The following is an 18,216-nucleotide window of genomic DNA, read 5'->3' as shown; positions in this document are numbered from 1 at the left end:
AAAGAAATGTCGTGAAATGCTGGTGAAACACAAATAGGAAGGTTGGTGCTGTGTGGCTGAGGAGTCAATTCTCCCTGCAGAATGCCCCTCTCCCTCCCAGTAAGCTGCAGCAACTCTGTTGGAGGCCAGGAGCCTGGTGCCACCCCTCCTCTGGCTGCTCCTGGTTTATTGTTGTTGTGATCTGTAACGTGTCTGAAAAGTTTTTTATAAGATGTAACAGAAATGTGCATATCTGTGTTTATACCAGTTAATCAGTCATGTCTTTTTCTTACAGGTTGGAACTAAAAGGGAGCCCAGTTGGAAGATGTGTGGGTCTTAATTCAGTAAACAAAACTGCTCTGAGACTAAATTGTGAGGAAAAACACAAATTGATTTGCAAGAGAATTGAAGGTAAACTGCACCGTAGAGTTCTGAAGGTGATGAAGAAGAAAAATTATGTTATAATAATAATAAAAGTAATAATAATAATAATAATAATAATAATAATAAATAGTTAATAAATTTATTATTTATACCCTGCCCAACTGGGCTGCTCCCAGCAGAATATTAAAAGCACAATAAAACATCAAACATTAAAAACTTCCCTAAATACTTGCTTATAATTTTGATTTTAATTATATCAAGGTGAGCTGTTCAAGTTAATCAGATTTCTTTTCTCCGTTCATGGTGAGGCACGAGACTGCATAGGTACCCTTTATCATGTGGGATGAAGCAAGCTGTGAATCATGTGATACACAAATGAATATCAGGTGTGATAGGGGTCTACAAACCAACTGCACAGGCCATCTAGATGGTCCTAAGGAGCTTCCCTATCATTTGCCCCTGATAGCTTCCATGCCTGAGATGCCAAAAGACCTCCCAACGGAATTAAGAATGCCCAGAGTAGTGCTGGACAATTCTCAGCCAGAGTGTGTACAGTGGTACCTTTGGTTGTGAATGGGATCCGTTCCGGAACCCCGTTCGCAACCTGAAAGGTCCGCAACCTGAAGCGCTGTATATGCACATGTGCGCAGCGTGATTCGGCTATTCTGCACATGCACAAATTGTGATTTAGCACTTCTGCGCATGTGCAAAGTGCCAAACCCGGAAGTAACCTGTTCTGGTACTTCTGCGTTCGGTGCGTTCGTATCCCGTGACGAACGCAACCCGCAGCGAACACAACCTGAGGTGTAACTACTGTTTTAAAAGATCTACTCTTCATTGAGTGAAGAGTGAGGTGTAGATGAGCTTGTACATGACCATCTGGGAGAGGCCTGGGGAACCTTTGGCTCTCCAGATGTTGCTGAACCATAACTGCCATTATGTCTGGCCATTGGCCATGCTTGCTAGGACTGATGAGAGTTGTAGTTCAGCAACATTTGGAGGGCCAAAGGCTCCCCACACCTGATCTGGGAGGCGGAAGATTGTGACGATAGATGGGTGCATCTGCAACCTTGGCTGATCTCAAGGTAGTCGTAGCTCAAGCTACACAGTTTTGAGACAGGCATAAGCAATGTCCACAGTTTTGAAGAAGGGTGGAGGAGTCCTGCCTCCTCCCATTCCAGTTTGAAGTGCATATTTAGGGGAGACTCACTTCTCTAATATCAAGTGCACAGATTTCTGTTGTGGCACCTTCACATGATTTGCAAGCACTGATCAGCTTTGAGGCTCCATATATATTATACACTTTAAAATGCCAGCAAGAAGGGTCTCAGAACTCTGGATCTCTTGGTTCTCTTGAAAGTTCTGCAAACAAAACCAATGTTTATACCTAATGTCAACTTTGCCTTCTGTCAGGCATAAAATCTGATGTTTTCCTTCCTTCCTTCCTTGCTGTATGTCCCACAAAGAAAAGGAGTGGCACACATTGGACATTTGGAGGACTTCCAAAATGTATTTTGGAAAGACTTATAGAGCTCTGACACTTGTATCTCTGAGGAAGCATCCTTTGGAAGGCATATGCTCCAACAGATGATCTACACTTGCCAGAGAGCACTGAGGTGGCCAATCCTGGGATGAACATTGCTGCTGGACATTCTGCTCAATGATACCCTCCTCTTTCAAATACATTGTTATGGAATGTTTAGGAGAATTACCAGTGTATCACTCCTTCCACATTCCACATATTGCAATTTGGAAACACATGAGTTAATGGAGAACTCAAGTTAGTGAAAAAATGTATTTCTACAATTTCTAACAGAAACATTACTGTATTGGACAAGATCTGCTGTATTTGCAGAATTAGTATAGATGAGCCATACAGTATTGGGTACACATGCTGGCACTAGGAGGTGCAGAATGTACACTCCTTTGCCAAAACTTGTAGAGGACTATAGTACAGAATAAAAAGGAAGGAAACAGGCTGTTCTTTTTCAGAGTGCTTTTGAATGGAATATGCTTTCTACAAAGTCATTTTTGACAAATCACTGCAGTGTTTGGATCCTTGACCGTGGGCAGTATGCCCTCTTTTGCAAAACTTAAAATTTTGGCACACAATATTGATACAGAGAACTCAAAAAGGCTCTTCCAGTAGGTCTAGCTTTGTATTGTGGTTGCAGGAGGGGAAGCTGTCTTGGATATTTGCCTGGGTGGGGGCAATTAAACTTGAAAACAGTCTCTGGTTGGAAGTTTTAGCTGGGACTTAATCCAGTTCCATGAAGACCACCTGTCTGTGCCCATCATGGCTTGTTTGTTCAGGTCAGGGATGAGGGGTGCTGACCATGTGGAACCACTGATTTGAAAGGGGGGGTGGTATTAATACTCAGAAGGGGTCATAATTCAATATACACATTCTCTGATCTATGTCTATGCACTGATAAATAATCAAATAAATTTCATTAAATCCCTAAACAACTTAATGAAAAACCATGCAGAAAGGGGAGTGACTGTTGGCAGAGACTAATGGAGCTGTATCATCTATAATTGGCAGGTCCTAAGTAATGTCTGGAGAGTATTACCAAAATTTTAAAGAAAATGATGGAGAAAATCACTTAATAGATGTGGAGCTTTTACCATCCTGCTAATAAACACTTTTTAATCTCAGTCTCATAACTCAAATTCTTGAATAGATTATTTCTAATTACCCTACAGCTGACATCAAAGACAAAAGAAATAAAAAATGGATTATTACCAACAAAAATTAGCTGCAACATTATCTCTGTTGCATTTGGAATTCAAAAAATATCCCCAAAATACTATTAGGTGTGAATATGAAAGAAAACAGTTTCAAACTACTATTCCAATAGTATCTAACTACATAATACTGGCAAAATTTATAGCCAAAATAAGCAGTGCTGGAGGTGCAAAAGAATTAAAGTGGGTTTAATATATAGTATGACTCAAAAATGGAAAAACAAAGATCCCTCTACTATAGAGGAATGGTTGAGGAAAATTTGACAAATTAGTCTTATTATAAGGTTAATGTACAAGAGGAACACAATATATAACAATCAGGAAAATAAATTTATTGAGAAATTGCCTATATATAATTGTGGAATGACAATGTAAATGATGGTTTTTCACCTTATAGTCAATTCACAATAATTTAGATTTTTATGTATATAGATCTGTTTCTCTCCACTTTTCTTTCCCCTCTTTATGATTGCACTATTATCTTATTGTATAAGAAATGTAATATTGAATTGTCATAGGTTCAAAATTCTACAGTGAAAATATTTTAAAAGAAAGGGGCAGTGGCACGTCCACTCATGAAAAAGACCTTTCTGGACCCTGGTGTACTACCCCAAAAGAATGGTTCATTCCATGAAAGAAAATATACATTAGCTAAAGGAGTAACTAATGTGAAGTAATATATTTCTATTGATCTTTATGTCGTGTAGGTACAGCAGTTATATCTAGCACATTCACACTCTTAAGCTACCGTATTTTCCAGCGTATAAGACAACTGAGCGTATAAGAAGACCCCCAACTTTTCCAGTTAAAATACAGAGTTTGAGATATACTTGACTGCAGATTCTCCACCCGGCGTATAAGATGACCCCCGGCTTTTGAGAAGATTTTCCTGGATTAAAAAGTAGTCTTATACGCCAGAATATACAGTAAATGAGTAAGAAGTCTTACTCTATATTGTGAAACAGTGGGTGAGCCCAACACATTGCTATGTAAACACCTAAGACAGAGATTTACATTTTACCCTTGCCCCTTCTGCTAGGACATGGAGTTCCGCTTAGAGTATCTCTGGCTTGTATATGTTCTGAACGCTCAGTGTGGGGGGCTGAGGGTGTTGCACTGCCAAACAATTGACTATCTAGGTCTGTAAAAGAAAAGTAACCCACAGAAGAACTCTGAGGTAAAACAACATAGCTGGATAAAAAAAATGTCTTGTAAACTTTATTTGAGAATTATTCAAAGCATATTTCTATTAGAATGAATAGTAAAGACAATTCCTGCCCCCTCCCTCTTTTTTCTTTTCACCTCAGTGGAAAACCTTTTTGATGTCTTTACTGACCAGTTTTTGTCAGGACCATTAGAACCTCACTTTTATACCTCCTTTTCCACCGCTGCATTAGACTGCTTAAATGATCCCATCTGCACAGGAATAGTGAAAGATTACCGATACTACAGAAGAACAAGAGGTGTTGATATAATTGTTACTTATGATGAAACTGCAACTTCATACATAAGACGTGGTATGTTTGTGCGCCTGAAATAAAAACTAGTAAACAGCTTTTAAAATGCACTAGTACTTTAAAAATATTTGCAAAGTGTTGTGGGTCTTATAGGGATCTTTCATTTTTCTTCACTATTCAAGTTTTGATTTAGTTTGAAAAGCTTGCATATTTGTTCCTACTGTAATCTAAATAGCTCCCATTTTAAATATGAGCTGTAAAATGTAATTCTATTTCATTCCCCAGATTTAGATTTCATGTCTTAGCCAAAGCCGTATCTCGCTTACATTCAAAACTCATAGATCAGGATCTAAAGAGCCCCATGCAGAAAGTACTTTTATGCACATATATGGAAGCCAGGGGGAAGTTCGCAAGTTCTCATTTCTTGCTGCATCTCTCTACTATATTAACTACCCATTTTAGGGGTTCTTGTGACTAAAATGGATAGTGGCAATGTATGAAAAGCCTCTAGTGCACATGTGGACTGTCATACATGGACTTTTTAAGCCTGGCCATAAGTGTGTTTTTCTCGACATAGGACCAGAAAACACATTTATTAAATAAAATCAAGAAATACACACATTTGAGAGAGTTTAGAAATTTAAAACTTTTGTGTCAAGGCTGGTCGATTCCTCTTCACATTACCACACAAACGTCTCTTGGTCTTTTATAATTTTTATTAAGAATTCACAAACAGTATTAATAAATAGTTCTTAACTTCAACTATCACTCCACAGAGTCATTCAGTTCAGATACCTTCTGAGCTCTGCTTCTCCCCTGACCAGCAACTCTCAAAAGGCTCCCCCCCCCGCTCTTTTTCTAACCCCCTAGTGAGGACTGGCTTGTACCTCCCCTCCCCCGAGTTGGAGTCATAACTTAACCCTTGCCTCTGTGAACATTCTAACTCTTTTTCTAACTCTACCCTGACATCTTGGAACCCAGTTCATCACAGTTGCAGTGACCTTATGCAGTGATTTCCCCAAAAGACATGACATGAACATTCAAAGAACTGTATTATGTGGGGTGCAGTATAATTACCTGCAACAGGGATTGATCCCCTTTAAAAAAAGTATTCCCCCCTCCCCAAGATTCAAGGAAGAGATTTTAAGTCCTGCAATCTAAATGGAGTAGATAGATAGATAGATGTTTATTTACAGCCATAGGCCCATATATAAATGGAGGAGACTTAGAAAAGCAATAATTTCCCCATATATGATTATCCTGTTTTTCTTTGTTTTAGGGACTGGTCGTTCAGACTCTGCTCACTTAGTCTTTACTTCCTTTCACTCATGTACTGTATTGCTTGATCTTAATTGGAAGTCTTTACTTACTCATTTACATTATTATGACTTGTTCCTACCTTCTGTTTCTCTCTTCCAACCTCCTCCCTAGTTTAGCTTCACAGCAGTCTGAGATCCTGTCTGCATGATGCATTTGAAGTGGAATCATATGACTTAAAACAGCCATATCTTCCTCATGGTATCTTGAGAACTGTAATTTGTTAAGGGTGCTGAGAGTTGTTAGGAGACCCCTATTCCCCTCACAGAGCTACAGTTCTCCAGAATTCCTGGGAAGAGGGGTTGATTTTTAAACAACTCTGAGAATTAAGTACAGTGGTACCTCGGGTTAAGTACTTAATTCGTTTCGGAGGTCCATTCTTAACCTGAAGCGTACTTAACCTGAAGCACCACTTTAGCTAATGGGACCTCCTGCTGCTGCTGCGCCGCCAGAGCACGATTTCTGTTCTTAAGCGGAGTTCCTAACCTGAAGCGTACTTAATCTGAAGCGTACTTAATCTGAAGCGTACTTAACCCGAGGTACCACTGTGTATGGTGCAGGCAAGCAAAGCATAGTAACTGCATAAAGCTTTAGGCACAGCCTTTAGGTTAAGATCTATGTGTCTGTGTTATGAGTCAACCAGGATTATTTGTTTTCTCCATACTGCCCTTTCCCACTCTACAATGGTTTGATATGCTTTCTCACTGGGAATGGTGGAATTCATCTTAAGTGATCTTTGGGTTTTTTTTTAAAAAAATGAGATAAGCAGTTACATCAGCCTTCATCTTTATTAATGTCAGATGCTTCAAGTTCCTCAACTCCCCTATTTCCCATGACCCCTTTTGCATATTAACATTTAGATCAGCTAGATGGTGCAGAAGCCAGCTAGATGGTGATGTCATTTGGTTGCTTGTCTCAGCTTTCTCTGAGGTTTTGTAAAATTTTGTTTTAAGTGTGTAATAATTTTATCTGATTCTCTACACAGAATGTGACTTTCGTTTCTATGGTTATAACTGTGCATCTGATTGTAAAAAATGCTATGGAGGATTCAGGTGTAATTCAGTAAATGGCAAGTGCCCAGAAAGGATGCAGTGTATTGGCCAGTTCAAAGGTGAACTGTGTGAATTAGGTACAGTATTACTTTGAACAGATTTATGTGTGTGTGTGTGTGTTTGTTTGTTTGTTTGTTTGTCTATATAGCAGAAATGAAAATCTAGAATATTTATTTTGCAAGGGTGGAGCTGTCTTTCTATGGAAAATTTTGGTTGACTTTAAGCATTGGTAGAACCATGGCAAATAACTGACTAATTTATAGGTGAGGTTAAGGGTATTTCCACTGAATTCAACAAAGTGTAAAACTACAGCAGAATGAAATGCACATCAGGCCACTTGCTCAAATAACTAAGTACCGGTAGTTGGTTTTTTTTTAATGCCATCCTTAGATTTTTCCTTGTAACATGTTAATATATGTTCTCCAGCATGTGCAATCTGCATTAACTTTTTTACCCACAACACCCTCTACCCTTCTTATTTCCAAAATAGAAGTTTTCTTGTTTGTGCAATCTCTCAAAACTAAAAAGGATCAATTTGTATACAGTATTTGCTAGATGAGCTCATTTGTCTCCATGACAGAAAACAATAGAAAATACAAAAAGATGCTTATTTAAAAACAGATACAATGTGGCAATGTTGCTACAAAATCCTTATGAGATTTGTTGGTGCTGTTTTTAAGGAAACGTATTTGAGACAGGCTTAGAGACAAGGCATGATGACTAAAACTACATATCTCTGGAGGCAGCTCATTTGGCCCTATAAAACAAAAGGCTAGACACAGTATGAACTTCAGTAGAAAAGCACTGGAAAGTAAATGCAAACAGATGCTAATGTGAAGCAAAAAACATGTTAATAGCATGATTCTGTTCAGTGCAAATTTGATATGTGTAATTGGTAGTGCTTATGAATGAAGAAAAGGGTGTACAGTTGTGAAACATCAGAAAATAGTATAACGGCAAACATTGCACACCAGCTTTTGCTTCAGAATATCTGCATTATACATGAGCCTTTGCTTCATGATGAAAATATTAATGAAAATAAAACGAATGGTTTGGCACACCTCTAGTTTCTGCAAGATTGTTTGTGACCTGTTCTGGTAAACTAGCACTGCCAATCCTACTCATGTTTAATCAAAATTTAGGCATACTGAGTTCAGTGAAGCTTACTCTCAAGTAAATACATAAAGGACTGTTGTCTAACTCACTGAATATCTGTCAGAATGTGTTCCTGTCACTTGGAGTACTAAAAGCTGCTGCACTGCGGAGTTGGCCATGATGCTTTAGTTTAGCATGTGATATAGCTAAGGCTGTATGGAAAAGAATAAATAACCTTACTGGAGGGCAGTTGAGTCGGCCTGTCTTCTTTCTCTGATGATATTAGAAATAGCTAAAATAGCCACTAGTGAAGCCAAATCTGAAGACCAACATTTAGACATTTGCAGAACTTTGGTAGTGGTTATATTCTAAGAAGAAAACAAACAGAACCATTGTCACAAGGAAGGGGTGCATTTATGTCTACAAGCAAGAGGACAAACAAACAAACAATGGAAAAATCCTGGGAAGACGGAACATAACCAAAAATCTCCCCTCATTGGAAGATGGAGTAATTGCACTAGTTATGTGTGAAATACCGTGGAAAGATCACACACTCACCTCTTAAGAATAAGAATAACAACAGAGAGAAGCAGAGCAGTGCCTGAAGCTGCTTTATTAGAGCAGGCAAGATGCTAGGTTCCCACCACAGATGGCATGCCTGTCTTTTGGAGCAAGTTGGAGGAGAAATCCAATCAAGGATATTATCCTAAACTATAGAGAAAGGTTCAGTTCTCACTTGACATAAGAGATTAGTTTCCTTATATTTTCTTCATTTCAGGCATCATGAATCCAAAATGTCCACAGAATGCCCCATGGTGGTGGTATGATGGACACTGCTATTATTTTGAAAAGGAAAGGAAAGAGCAGCACGCACAGGCAAGCGTACGGTGTTCATACTACAAGGATGTCAACCTTGTCAAGATTGACAGTGAAAAAGAAAAGGTATTGTAGTTTAGTGCAGGGATAAATTTGAGACTACAAAAAGACATACTGTAAAAGGTTTGAAACATTGCTAGTTTCAGTTTAGGCTACCTTCCTATTTTCAGTAAAAGGAACTGGAAATATTTCAAAAACACATAAACCCAATCAGATACACATCAGATCATTGAAAAGAACAGGCATAAGTACATTTTAAACTGACTAATTTAGGTTCAATGCACTGCAACTTTTTACATTTGATCAGATATGTAATCAATTAGACTGAAGCCAAATCTGACCCACTGAAGATGGTTTTCTCTCCCTATTGCTCAAGTCAAAAAGGTAGAAGGGTGTGGAAGGCATGTAAGCTTCAGAAATGGGACTGGCTGGTAGATCATTTGGGAGACTGGTGAGCAGGGCCTGGACAGTTCTCTAGCCAAGCTAGGTACTGTATGTATGTGCATGCATACATACATGCACTAAGGTACAATAGAGGGAGGGAAAAGGCTAGCTGGATGGCTAAGAACTAAAGGAAATTAATAGTACTCCCTCTCAAGAATAAAACAAAGTAGATTTGTACCTTGAGAGTCCTGCTATATCAAGCCCAGTGGATAGGTGCTGTGATGAGTAGCATTTCCTCCCTTTAATTGGTTTAGGTTAATTCATCAGTTGTCTTTGTCCATGGAGTTTTCTTCATGGAGGGCACAAGGAGAAGGGGACGACAGAGGATGAGATGGTTGGACAGTGTTCTCGAAGCGACTGGCATGAGTTTGGCCAAACTGCGAGAGGCAGTGGAGGATAGGGGTGCCTGGCGTGCTCTGGTCCATGGGGTCACGAAGAGTCGGGACACGACTGAACAACAACAATTCATCAGTTACATCAGTTCCTTTAAAAAATTTACCAGCCCACTGATAAACTGGCCCTAATAACATCAAGATGAGTCTACTGCAATGGCTGCATTTGAGTAAACTAGCTAAAAAATGCAATTGCTGCATTTGAGTAAACTAGCTAAAAAGCAATCTAGGGAATAGTGGGAGGAAAATTGCTTGTATCAATCTGTTTACCATCAAGGCTTGAAGTACATGGCTGAAGAGCTGTAACTCCTCCTGTACCGGTGTTTTAAGTATTGTTACAAAGGCTGAGCACTACCCTGCTGACTGCCAAGCAGTTCTAGGTGCCCAACCAGGGTCCGTGCTCCTTTGAGAATCAAGACGCAGCGGAAGCTGTTGTAGCTTTAAGAATATGCTTTATTCACATATTTACACCTGAACTTAGATGGAAGGAGTCATTGCAAGAGGGGCGTGTTCCCCACAGCAGTGCAGCGCTGGAGCCCAAGCCTCAGTCAGTCTGCCAAGATCATTTCTGGCTTTTGTTCCCCTCCTTCTTCCCAGCACATCCCTGCTCCAAACAACTCATCCCTATCCCAAGAACATTTTTAGAGGCCCATTTTTTTTCATAACAAAATAAAATAAAAAATTCCTTCCAGTAGCAACTAAGTATGTTCTTGGTATGAGCTTTCGTGTGCATGCACAATTCTATTTTTCATGTGAGCACAACATGCTCCCTATCACCTTGACTACCCCTGTCTTTCACAGTCCTGAGAAATGTGCTAATGATGTGCTAATGGATGGCAATCAACACCTTTGTCTTTTAATGACTGCATAAGCCACCCCAAGGATCCTTTGTCTAGCAGGGTTCTGTAGCTTGCATCTGTCATCAACCAACAGTACCTGTTGAATTCTATCCATCCCAATACAGATTCCAGAGATTTGTTCAGGTCTTAAATTCAATAAACTGTTTTTAAAAGATATTTCTTTTTCTAGAAGTGGCTTACTAACATGCTGGAAACTCAGAGTTGGATTGGTTTGCTACAGGAAGGGATTATATGGAAATGGAGTGGTGGTCGAGAAGCTGTTGATCCATCACTCTACTCCTGGTAAGCATTCAATTTCAGCAGTTGCAGGAAAAGAGCATAGTTCCATAGTTACTTCCATAGTACCTATTGAGCGTTGTTTTTAATAGCACTCTTGCTCAGTTATAACTCTCAAATTGTCATCAGAAGAGGATGCTAAAGAAGGATTTGGTGATGAGAAGCATTTTGGAAGGTAAGGCCTACAGACTGACGGAGAGAGTTCTTCTCTGGAAGATATACATTATTTTCCCATTCTTTTGTGACTGCCTTCCTTCAGTTTTGTTTGAATGGAATAATATTGTTACATGTCAACATAATCTCCATGTGCGGTGTGAGATTCTAGGGGTTCCAGGAGATAACCCAGGGTTGTATTTCCATTGGAAAGACAGTGGAGGCTAGTGTCTTTAAGAAATATTTTTTATTAACACATTTACCCCTGGAAATCTAAAATGGAGGGGGTGCAGAACATTTTGTCCTAAGAGTGTCTCTCACCCCCCCCCATAGCTTCAGCAAGCTTCGTTCCAAAGCAGCAATTAGTCATGGCCCCTTGTCTCTTAATGCAGCCTCTTCCAGACAGCAGCCAAGTTGGTTCTGCCTGCCCAGCAGTTCTCGGGGTCTGGCCTTTGTTCTCTTTCCCAGCACGCCTCTCACCCAAGCCTCCTATGAAATTACTCTTTTTCTAGTCACCCCTCCCCATCACCTGTTAATTGTCCTGCCTCTGTCCACTCAGAACCAGGATGGGTGGTGGAGAGGACAGTTCATTTGTATTGCCAAAATCCTTAATGGCCCACTGTTGGTTTTTAATGGCTCTGCACCTAGTTAGCAAGCACCAACCCAGGGATTCCTCATCTGGCACAGTTCAGCAGGTTGCATTTTCCATTTCTTATCCAAATATTAGCTAGATTCTGACATTTATTAATTTCTTAGGTTTAGGGAGATCTCCCCTCCCAATTTACAGGTCGCCTCCCATTAACATTTTGCGTACCAAAGAAAACCGTTGAAAAAACCTGCAAACAGCTTGTTCTGCCTTTGCCTCCATTCCACCCTTTCAGTGATGTCTTTATGGCATTTCCAGGTCACTTTCACGTTCGGCATGATGTGCATAGACATGGTCGCGCACATATTGAACATGCGTAAACTGGGGGCTGCCTGTATATCAATATAACTGGATTTTTGTTCTGTTCAGTAATATAAAGGCAGTTGGTCCCACTTTCCTGTGACACCACACTGCTATGTTTAGTGTTGAGCTATTGTTCCATCCGTTCTGTTTTAATTTGGGAACTGGACTCTCAGAGATGTCCCTAATTTCTATGCCATCTGCTTTTTGTTTGCATTCTGCTTTTAGATTTCAGTTTTTTCTACATATTCTAGAAAAGTTTCCTGTTTGCTTTTACCGGTAATTAGACAGCATACAACATTATAAAGGCGCCCTCTAAAGTAAACAGATTGGTTCTGCATTCTCAGGAACACTGCTGTAAAGAGTACAGAAATGTATGGGATATTCAGTTTGTTTTGTTTTTTTTAAAATTTTGTAAGGCAGAGAGTATTAAAAAACTGCATTGTTAATTCTACCAGCTTATTTTTTGTATTTTTATCAGGTTATTTGAGTTTCTTGCCACAGCAAATGGATGTGCTATGATGGATAGAGGAGGCAAACTTATTGCATTGCCATGCAATGAACAACATTTCTATGTTTGTGAAAAAGAAATAGGTACTGATTGGAATATTTGATTGTTATACAATATAAATGCTCATTGTAGGATCACTTAACCTTTTGCTCTGTTTTATGATTATGAATCTGAATTTGCCCAGAGTAAGTATGATTAATTGTAGTGACTAAGATTCCTAAATTTGCTTTCTTTCACCTTATGTCAGCAATTCTTGCTATATTTGCTGTCAGTAATCTTGTTACTAAATTATAATCATGTTATTAAATTGTCTCTTCTTTTTAAAAAAAGTTGGTCCTGACATTTTCATTGATTACCCTGGGAAAATAATGCTGGCTGTTCACCCCCTGGCTGTGTACAAAAACTTTGATGAAGCGAGATTCTATTGTATATTAAGAGAGAACTGTACTGGAATAAGTAGCTGGCCAGACAAACATTTTCTTGTCACAGGAATGGAAATGGTATCAGGTTTGAGGCATCATGTATTTCACTTGAAGACCGGTAAGGATCATTTCTGTTTTTATAGTTGTTTGGTGCACTGGAAATTGCTGTTTTAATAGGTGGGATGCTGAGTAAAGATTCAAAATTCTGAGCTATAATAGCTCCAAATAGAAGTTTGAAATGTCCTGGAAATATTGTGAAGGATCAGAACCAGTGGAGCTTAAAGATTGACCAAACTTAGGGTTTTTTCCTATAAAGTGATACCTTGTGGGGGTGGGAGCCAACAAAATTTGTGGATGGGGTTGCACTCCTAAAGGAGCAGGTCTGTAACTAGATACACCTAGATACAAGAGGCCCAAATGTCCCTAGCAGTTTCACCTAGTACACCAGCTACGCCCGTATTTGGATTGGGATAACTTGGCCACTAGTCCATGAATTGGTAACTTCAAGTCTGGATTACTGTAATGCACTGTATGTAGTACTGCCCTACTCTGGAAGCTCCAGCTGATGAAGAAAGCGTCAGTTAGACTGCAGATGGGGTCAGAAAGCCAACAGCATATGGCACCTCTGCTAAAACATCTGGACTGGCTGCCTATATAATACTGGGCCGGGTTCATATATTAGGTCAATAGCCAAAGCCCTGAACAGGTTGAGTCCAGGTTACCATAAGGAGTGTCTGCACCCTAATATCCCAGCCCAAACACTGAGATCATCTGGAGGAACCATGCTAGTTGTACCCCATGTTACATTGAGGTGGCTCAGTATCCTGCTAAATAATAAACTTGAGAGCATTTTTTTTTTATATTGAAGCCTGCAGGTTCCAACCCATCCCGATGCATTCCAGTAGCCATTCAAAAAGTGCTAACATGCTTTTGAGGGGTACCCTCATATTATACCATGGGACTTGGCACACAGTTTGAGAACTACTGGTCTAAGAGCTATTGAGCTAGGAAGCATAGGAAGCAAACCAAATTGGGGGAGAGGGAAATATGATAACTTGGTGATACAATACTTACATGCATTGTGTGTGTGTGTGTGAGAGAGAGAGAGAGAGAGAGAGAGAGAGCGAGAGAGAGAGCGCTAGTGAGAGAGCACGCACAGCCTAGGAGACAAAGAGAGAAATGGAGAAAAGTGAATTGACCAAGATAGACAAACTGAAGAAGAGGGAGCATAGTAGAAAATAAAAGACAAATGTAGTAGAATGTAATTGGAATGGGAGGTTAAATAAAGGCCCAAGAGATATAGTACCGGTAAGCTGTGGAAACTGGAGCTGGCAGATATAGTATTGCCTTGCCAGCATTTTGATATTTTACAGCCTTAACTGTTACATTGCCTAACATGTTTGATTCTGTATTTTTCTTCTTGTAAATTTCTATTTATCTTGTTGCTTAGCACTTGGGTGATAAATTAAGTTATTGCACTTTGTATTTCTTCTGTATCAAAGGTGCTAAATATCCATATGCTTATATTACTCTTTTAGGGTTGTGTTGCCTACAGTGTCTCCATGTTGTTATGGAGGACCACAGAATTTTCCTCACAAATGACCCATATATTTTGTTGCTATTCTGTGGCTATCTCAGGGCAGTCATACATCCTATTATATTCTAGGGGTTTATTGGAACTTTTATACAATTTACCTGCTTTGCAACTGTCACAGTAATACTCAGGTCTTTTTATGTTTTCTATTTGATTGCTGCTTTAAAACAATGCTGAGCCGGCTCCAGTTGCTCTCACTGTAGTGATATGATTTTTTACTTACTGTTCTGTGTTCAGCTCAGAATGAGAAAATGCTGCTTAGCTTTTGAGTTTGAAGCACCTGAAAGTGTTGGGAACACATCCAGGTTTTAATAATCAGCACAGATAAGAAAGGCAGAGATCCCAGGATGTTTTGAATAGTTCAACTCATGCATTCTCTGCTCAACCCTGTTAGTACATCACTCTGTGATTTATTTCACACAGGCTAAGACAAAGCATCCAGAATGGATATAAATCCATAAGCTAAAGTGATGATTCAGAATTTAACACTGATGTAATTTATATACAGTTTAGGCTGGCGCTGTGGTCTAAACCACAGAGCCCTAGGGCTTGCCAATCAGAAGGTCGGTGGTTCAAATCGATGCGACGGGGTGAGCTCCCTTTGCTAGGTCCCAGCTCCTGCCAACCTAGCAGTTCAAAAGCACGCCAAAGTGCAAGTAGATAAATAGGTGCTGCTCCAGCGGGAAGGTAAACGGCATTTCCGTGCGCTGCTCTGGTTCGCCAGAAGCGGCTTAGTCATGCTGACCACATGACCCGGAAGCTGTACGCCGGCTCCCTCAGCCTATAGAGCAAGATGAACGCTGCAACCCCAGAGTTGTCCGCGACTGGACCTAATGGTCAGGGGTTCCTTTACCTTTAGTGCTTATCTACTTCTTTCTGAAACAGAATTTTTCAGCTTGAGGGTTGAGCCTTCTTTAGGTCATGGTCTCTTTACAGGTCCCAGTTGGGCTGCTTGGTGTGGCAGAATTTTCTTAGGGATACCCACTCACTGGTTATTGACTCTTTTTACTGTTAACAAGAGGGTTGTGCAGTACAGTTGTACCTTGGTTCTTGAACAGAACTCCCTGAACCATTCGAAAACCGTTTTGAGTCCTGAAACCATTTGAAAACCAAGGCACAGCTTCTGATTGGCTGTAGGAGCATCCTGCAGCCATTTGGAAGCCGTGCCGAACATTTGGCTTCCAAAAATTGTTCGAAAACCAGAACACTTCTAGGTTTCAATCGTTCAGGAGCTGATTTGTTCAGGAGCCAAGGTGTTGAGATCTAAGGTATGACTGTAATTAGTAGTTTGTCCATGGTAAAGCATTTTGCTGTGGTAAAACACTGGATCTTGCTGTGAAAAAAGAATTTATTAGGGCTGGATTCAGCTGACCAGTCCAGCTAGTGAAAGCCCATGCAGTGACTTCCGATAGCATGATGTGGCTTCTCCACCATGTTCCCCCAAATTTGCTCATGGGGAGGTCAGGATAAGCCCTAGAACAGTACATGGGAGGAGGAGAGGAGAACTCGTTCCATCAGGCAAGCAGAAATTCTTGTGCTGACAAAATGATCTCCTTAATACTATGTTGAATACCTCCCTATATGTTTGCCTGTGTATTTGTTGCTTGGAATATTTTTGTCATACATAGATGCCCAAGCCAGCTTTGTTACTTTAAAAATATTTAAATTCTCTGCACTCTAGCTTGTTCAACAGGACGTTACGGGTATGGATGTGGAGAAGAATGTCCACTATGCAGAGATAATGCCCTTTGTAACATGTTGACTGGTTTTTGTGATGAGAAAGCCTTCTGCAGAGACACATCCTCTATAGAGAGGTGTTCAGAAAGTAAGCTTAAAAAACAAACAAAAATATATAAATTTAGTTTATATGAAATATTGCTGCCTTTGTTCTGTGGCTGAAGCGGGTCTTCAAAATATCCCTAAATGCTTCTCTGTTTTCAGGATCATTTTAATGGAAATGAAACAGAACACTGCTGTTTCCCCATGTGCCCTGGTGCATATTTTGTCTTGTAGTTGCTTAGCAGTTCAGAGCACATATTCATGCTCTTAGTAACATCCTTTGAATGATGGAGACTAGGACCATGCTTTAAGAGTGGCTGCACTAGCACTGTTTGAGCGCCTGCTCATCCTTTCAGAGTTGATTACACACAAATTTCGTGCCTAGTTTAGCCAGTTCTGTATCCAGAATCATTCTCTGAATATGACTTCTACATTGCAATGAATTGGGAAAAGCCTCCAAGCAGAATAAATATTATGCAGTATGTTGTTCACAGATCAGATACATATTTCTGCCCCAGTGAATCATAATAGTTGTGGAAACTAGTGATTGGCACCCCCTGGATTCTCTTTGGATTGGAATAAGAGGAGCTATTCCCCCCCACCCCAATCTGAATTTGAGCTAATCTTTACCAAATCCACAGAACTCTGGAAAATGTAGTTTTTCTGTCTTTTTCTACAGGCCATCCCTATTTTTTTTTTTTGTTGATATCATGAGAGTGAATTGCTTGAGACTGGAAAGTTTCTGTTTGCATAGGGTACGGTAAATGTTTTGCATATTTGGTTTGGCATGAGTATGAAGTGGCTTTTTGTGCATCTGTTTTTAAAGGCACAGTCAGCCAGAGATGTCCAGATATGGGTAAATGGCGCTACTGGAACAGATACTGTTACTATTTCTCAGTCCGTATTGGTGCTGAAAAACAGTGGGAAGAGGCCAATTCTTCCTGCAGTCGTTTTAGGGCTGCTGAACTTCTATGGATTGAAGACCAAGATGATCTGGTATGGCTATTTTACCATTAGTGACTCTTGTCTTAATTGGCCTGTACTTCCAGAACTTTAGCACCTATGTAGAAGTATCACAATTCAAAAGAATGCTGTACTTTTTATTAATATTGCAGGCACTGTACAGTAAAAAAATGTTTCTACACTTTTATGTTATTCTTTCCAAGCTGATGCAAGTTCCTTTAGTGATGCTGTTGCAAAGAATTGCTGTAAGAATCCCCAGAACCTCAATTATCATTTTTTTTAAATGGTAAGGCCTGAGAAGGCTGGTTCATACCTGTCCACATGGTGAATTAGTACATGCTCCTCTACATGTCATACATAGAAGGCAATATTCATCTGGATTCTCTGCCTGAAAGCTTGTTTCACACATTCACTTCTGCCCTCAACCCCCCCCCCACCTTTTTAGAGGGAAACATTTCATGTGTGGACCTAAATGCAGAATGCCCAGATCTCATGTTACCTCAGCCTTATGAACAAACCTACAAGTTACTGGCCTGAAAAACTTTATACCAGCTTACTTCTGCAAGCTGTTTTACTGGCCCTTGCTATTGCCAGTACATACCATAGCCAGGTACACACACACTGTCATGTAACTTCTTCTTAACTTCTGCTCTGCAACACATTGTTCAGCTTTGCTTGCTCCTTCCCAGTCATTCATGGTGCTTTGCTGGTCCAAAGAATTTTGTTCCCACTGTTGAATTGCTGGCAGAGGGTTTTAATCCATGCCACTATTGCTCAGGGACTGCACAGCTGAAGGGCAGCACATTCTGGTTTCTGCTGTTGGCCAGGGGACCAAAGGCCACTAGGAGGCTGCTCCCCCTGCCTCTCAGAAAGATAATTGGGATAAGGGTAAGAGTAAGACCAATCAAGCCCATCCGTTGGCCAGAGAAGCAGCAGCTGAAGGGAGCTTATTTCCTCCCATCCTTTCT

The 18,216-nt window shown here is 40.1% G+C and overlaps 1 protein-coding gene across 1 annotated transcript in view; it reads left to right on the top strand.

Annotated features, from left to right (window-relative positions):
- Window positions 1-18,216, top strand: part of LOC117042294 — an 86,226-nt gene that overhangs the window by 13,389 nt on the left and 54,621 nt on the right. The window contains exons 10-18 of the mRNA XM_033141841.1: window positions 275-390; window positions 4,419-4,628; window positions 6,871-7,014; window positions 8,811-8,974; window positions 10,774-10,886; window positions 12,461-12,573; window positions 12,821-13,030; window positions 16,188-16,331; window positions 17,112-17,281. Coding sequence (XP_032997732.1) covers window positions 275-390; window positions 4,419-4,628; window positions 6,871-7,014; window positions 8,811-8,974; window positions 10,774-10,886; window positions 12,461-12,573; window positions 12,821-13,030; window positions 16,188-16,331; window positions 17,112-17,281 — 1,384 coding nt within the window. The remainder of the gene's footprint in view (window positions 1-274; window positions 391-4,418; window positions 4,629-6,870; window positions 7,015-8,810; window positions 8,975-10,773; window positions 10,887-12,460; window positions 12,574-12,820; window positions 13,031-16,187; window positions 16,332-17,111; window positions 17,282-18,216) is intronic.

This window comes from Lacerta agilis, chromosome 2 (genome assembly GCF_009819535.1).
Source record: "Lacerta agilis isolate rLacAgi1 chromosome 2, rLacAgi1.pri, whole genome shotgun sequence".
Lineage (NCBI taxonomy): Eukaryota > Metazoa > Chordata > Lepidosauria > Squamata > Lacertidae > Lacerta > Lacerta agilis.
Note: the sequence above shows the minus strand (reverse complement) of the source record. Positions and strands in the feature narration are given on the sequence as shown.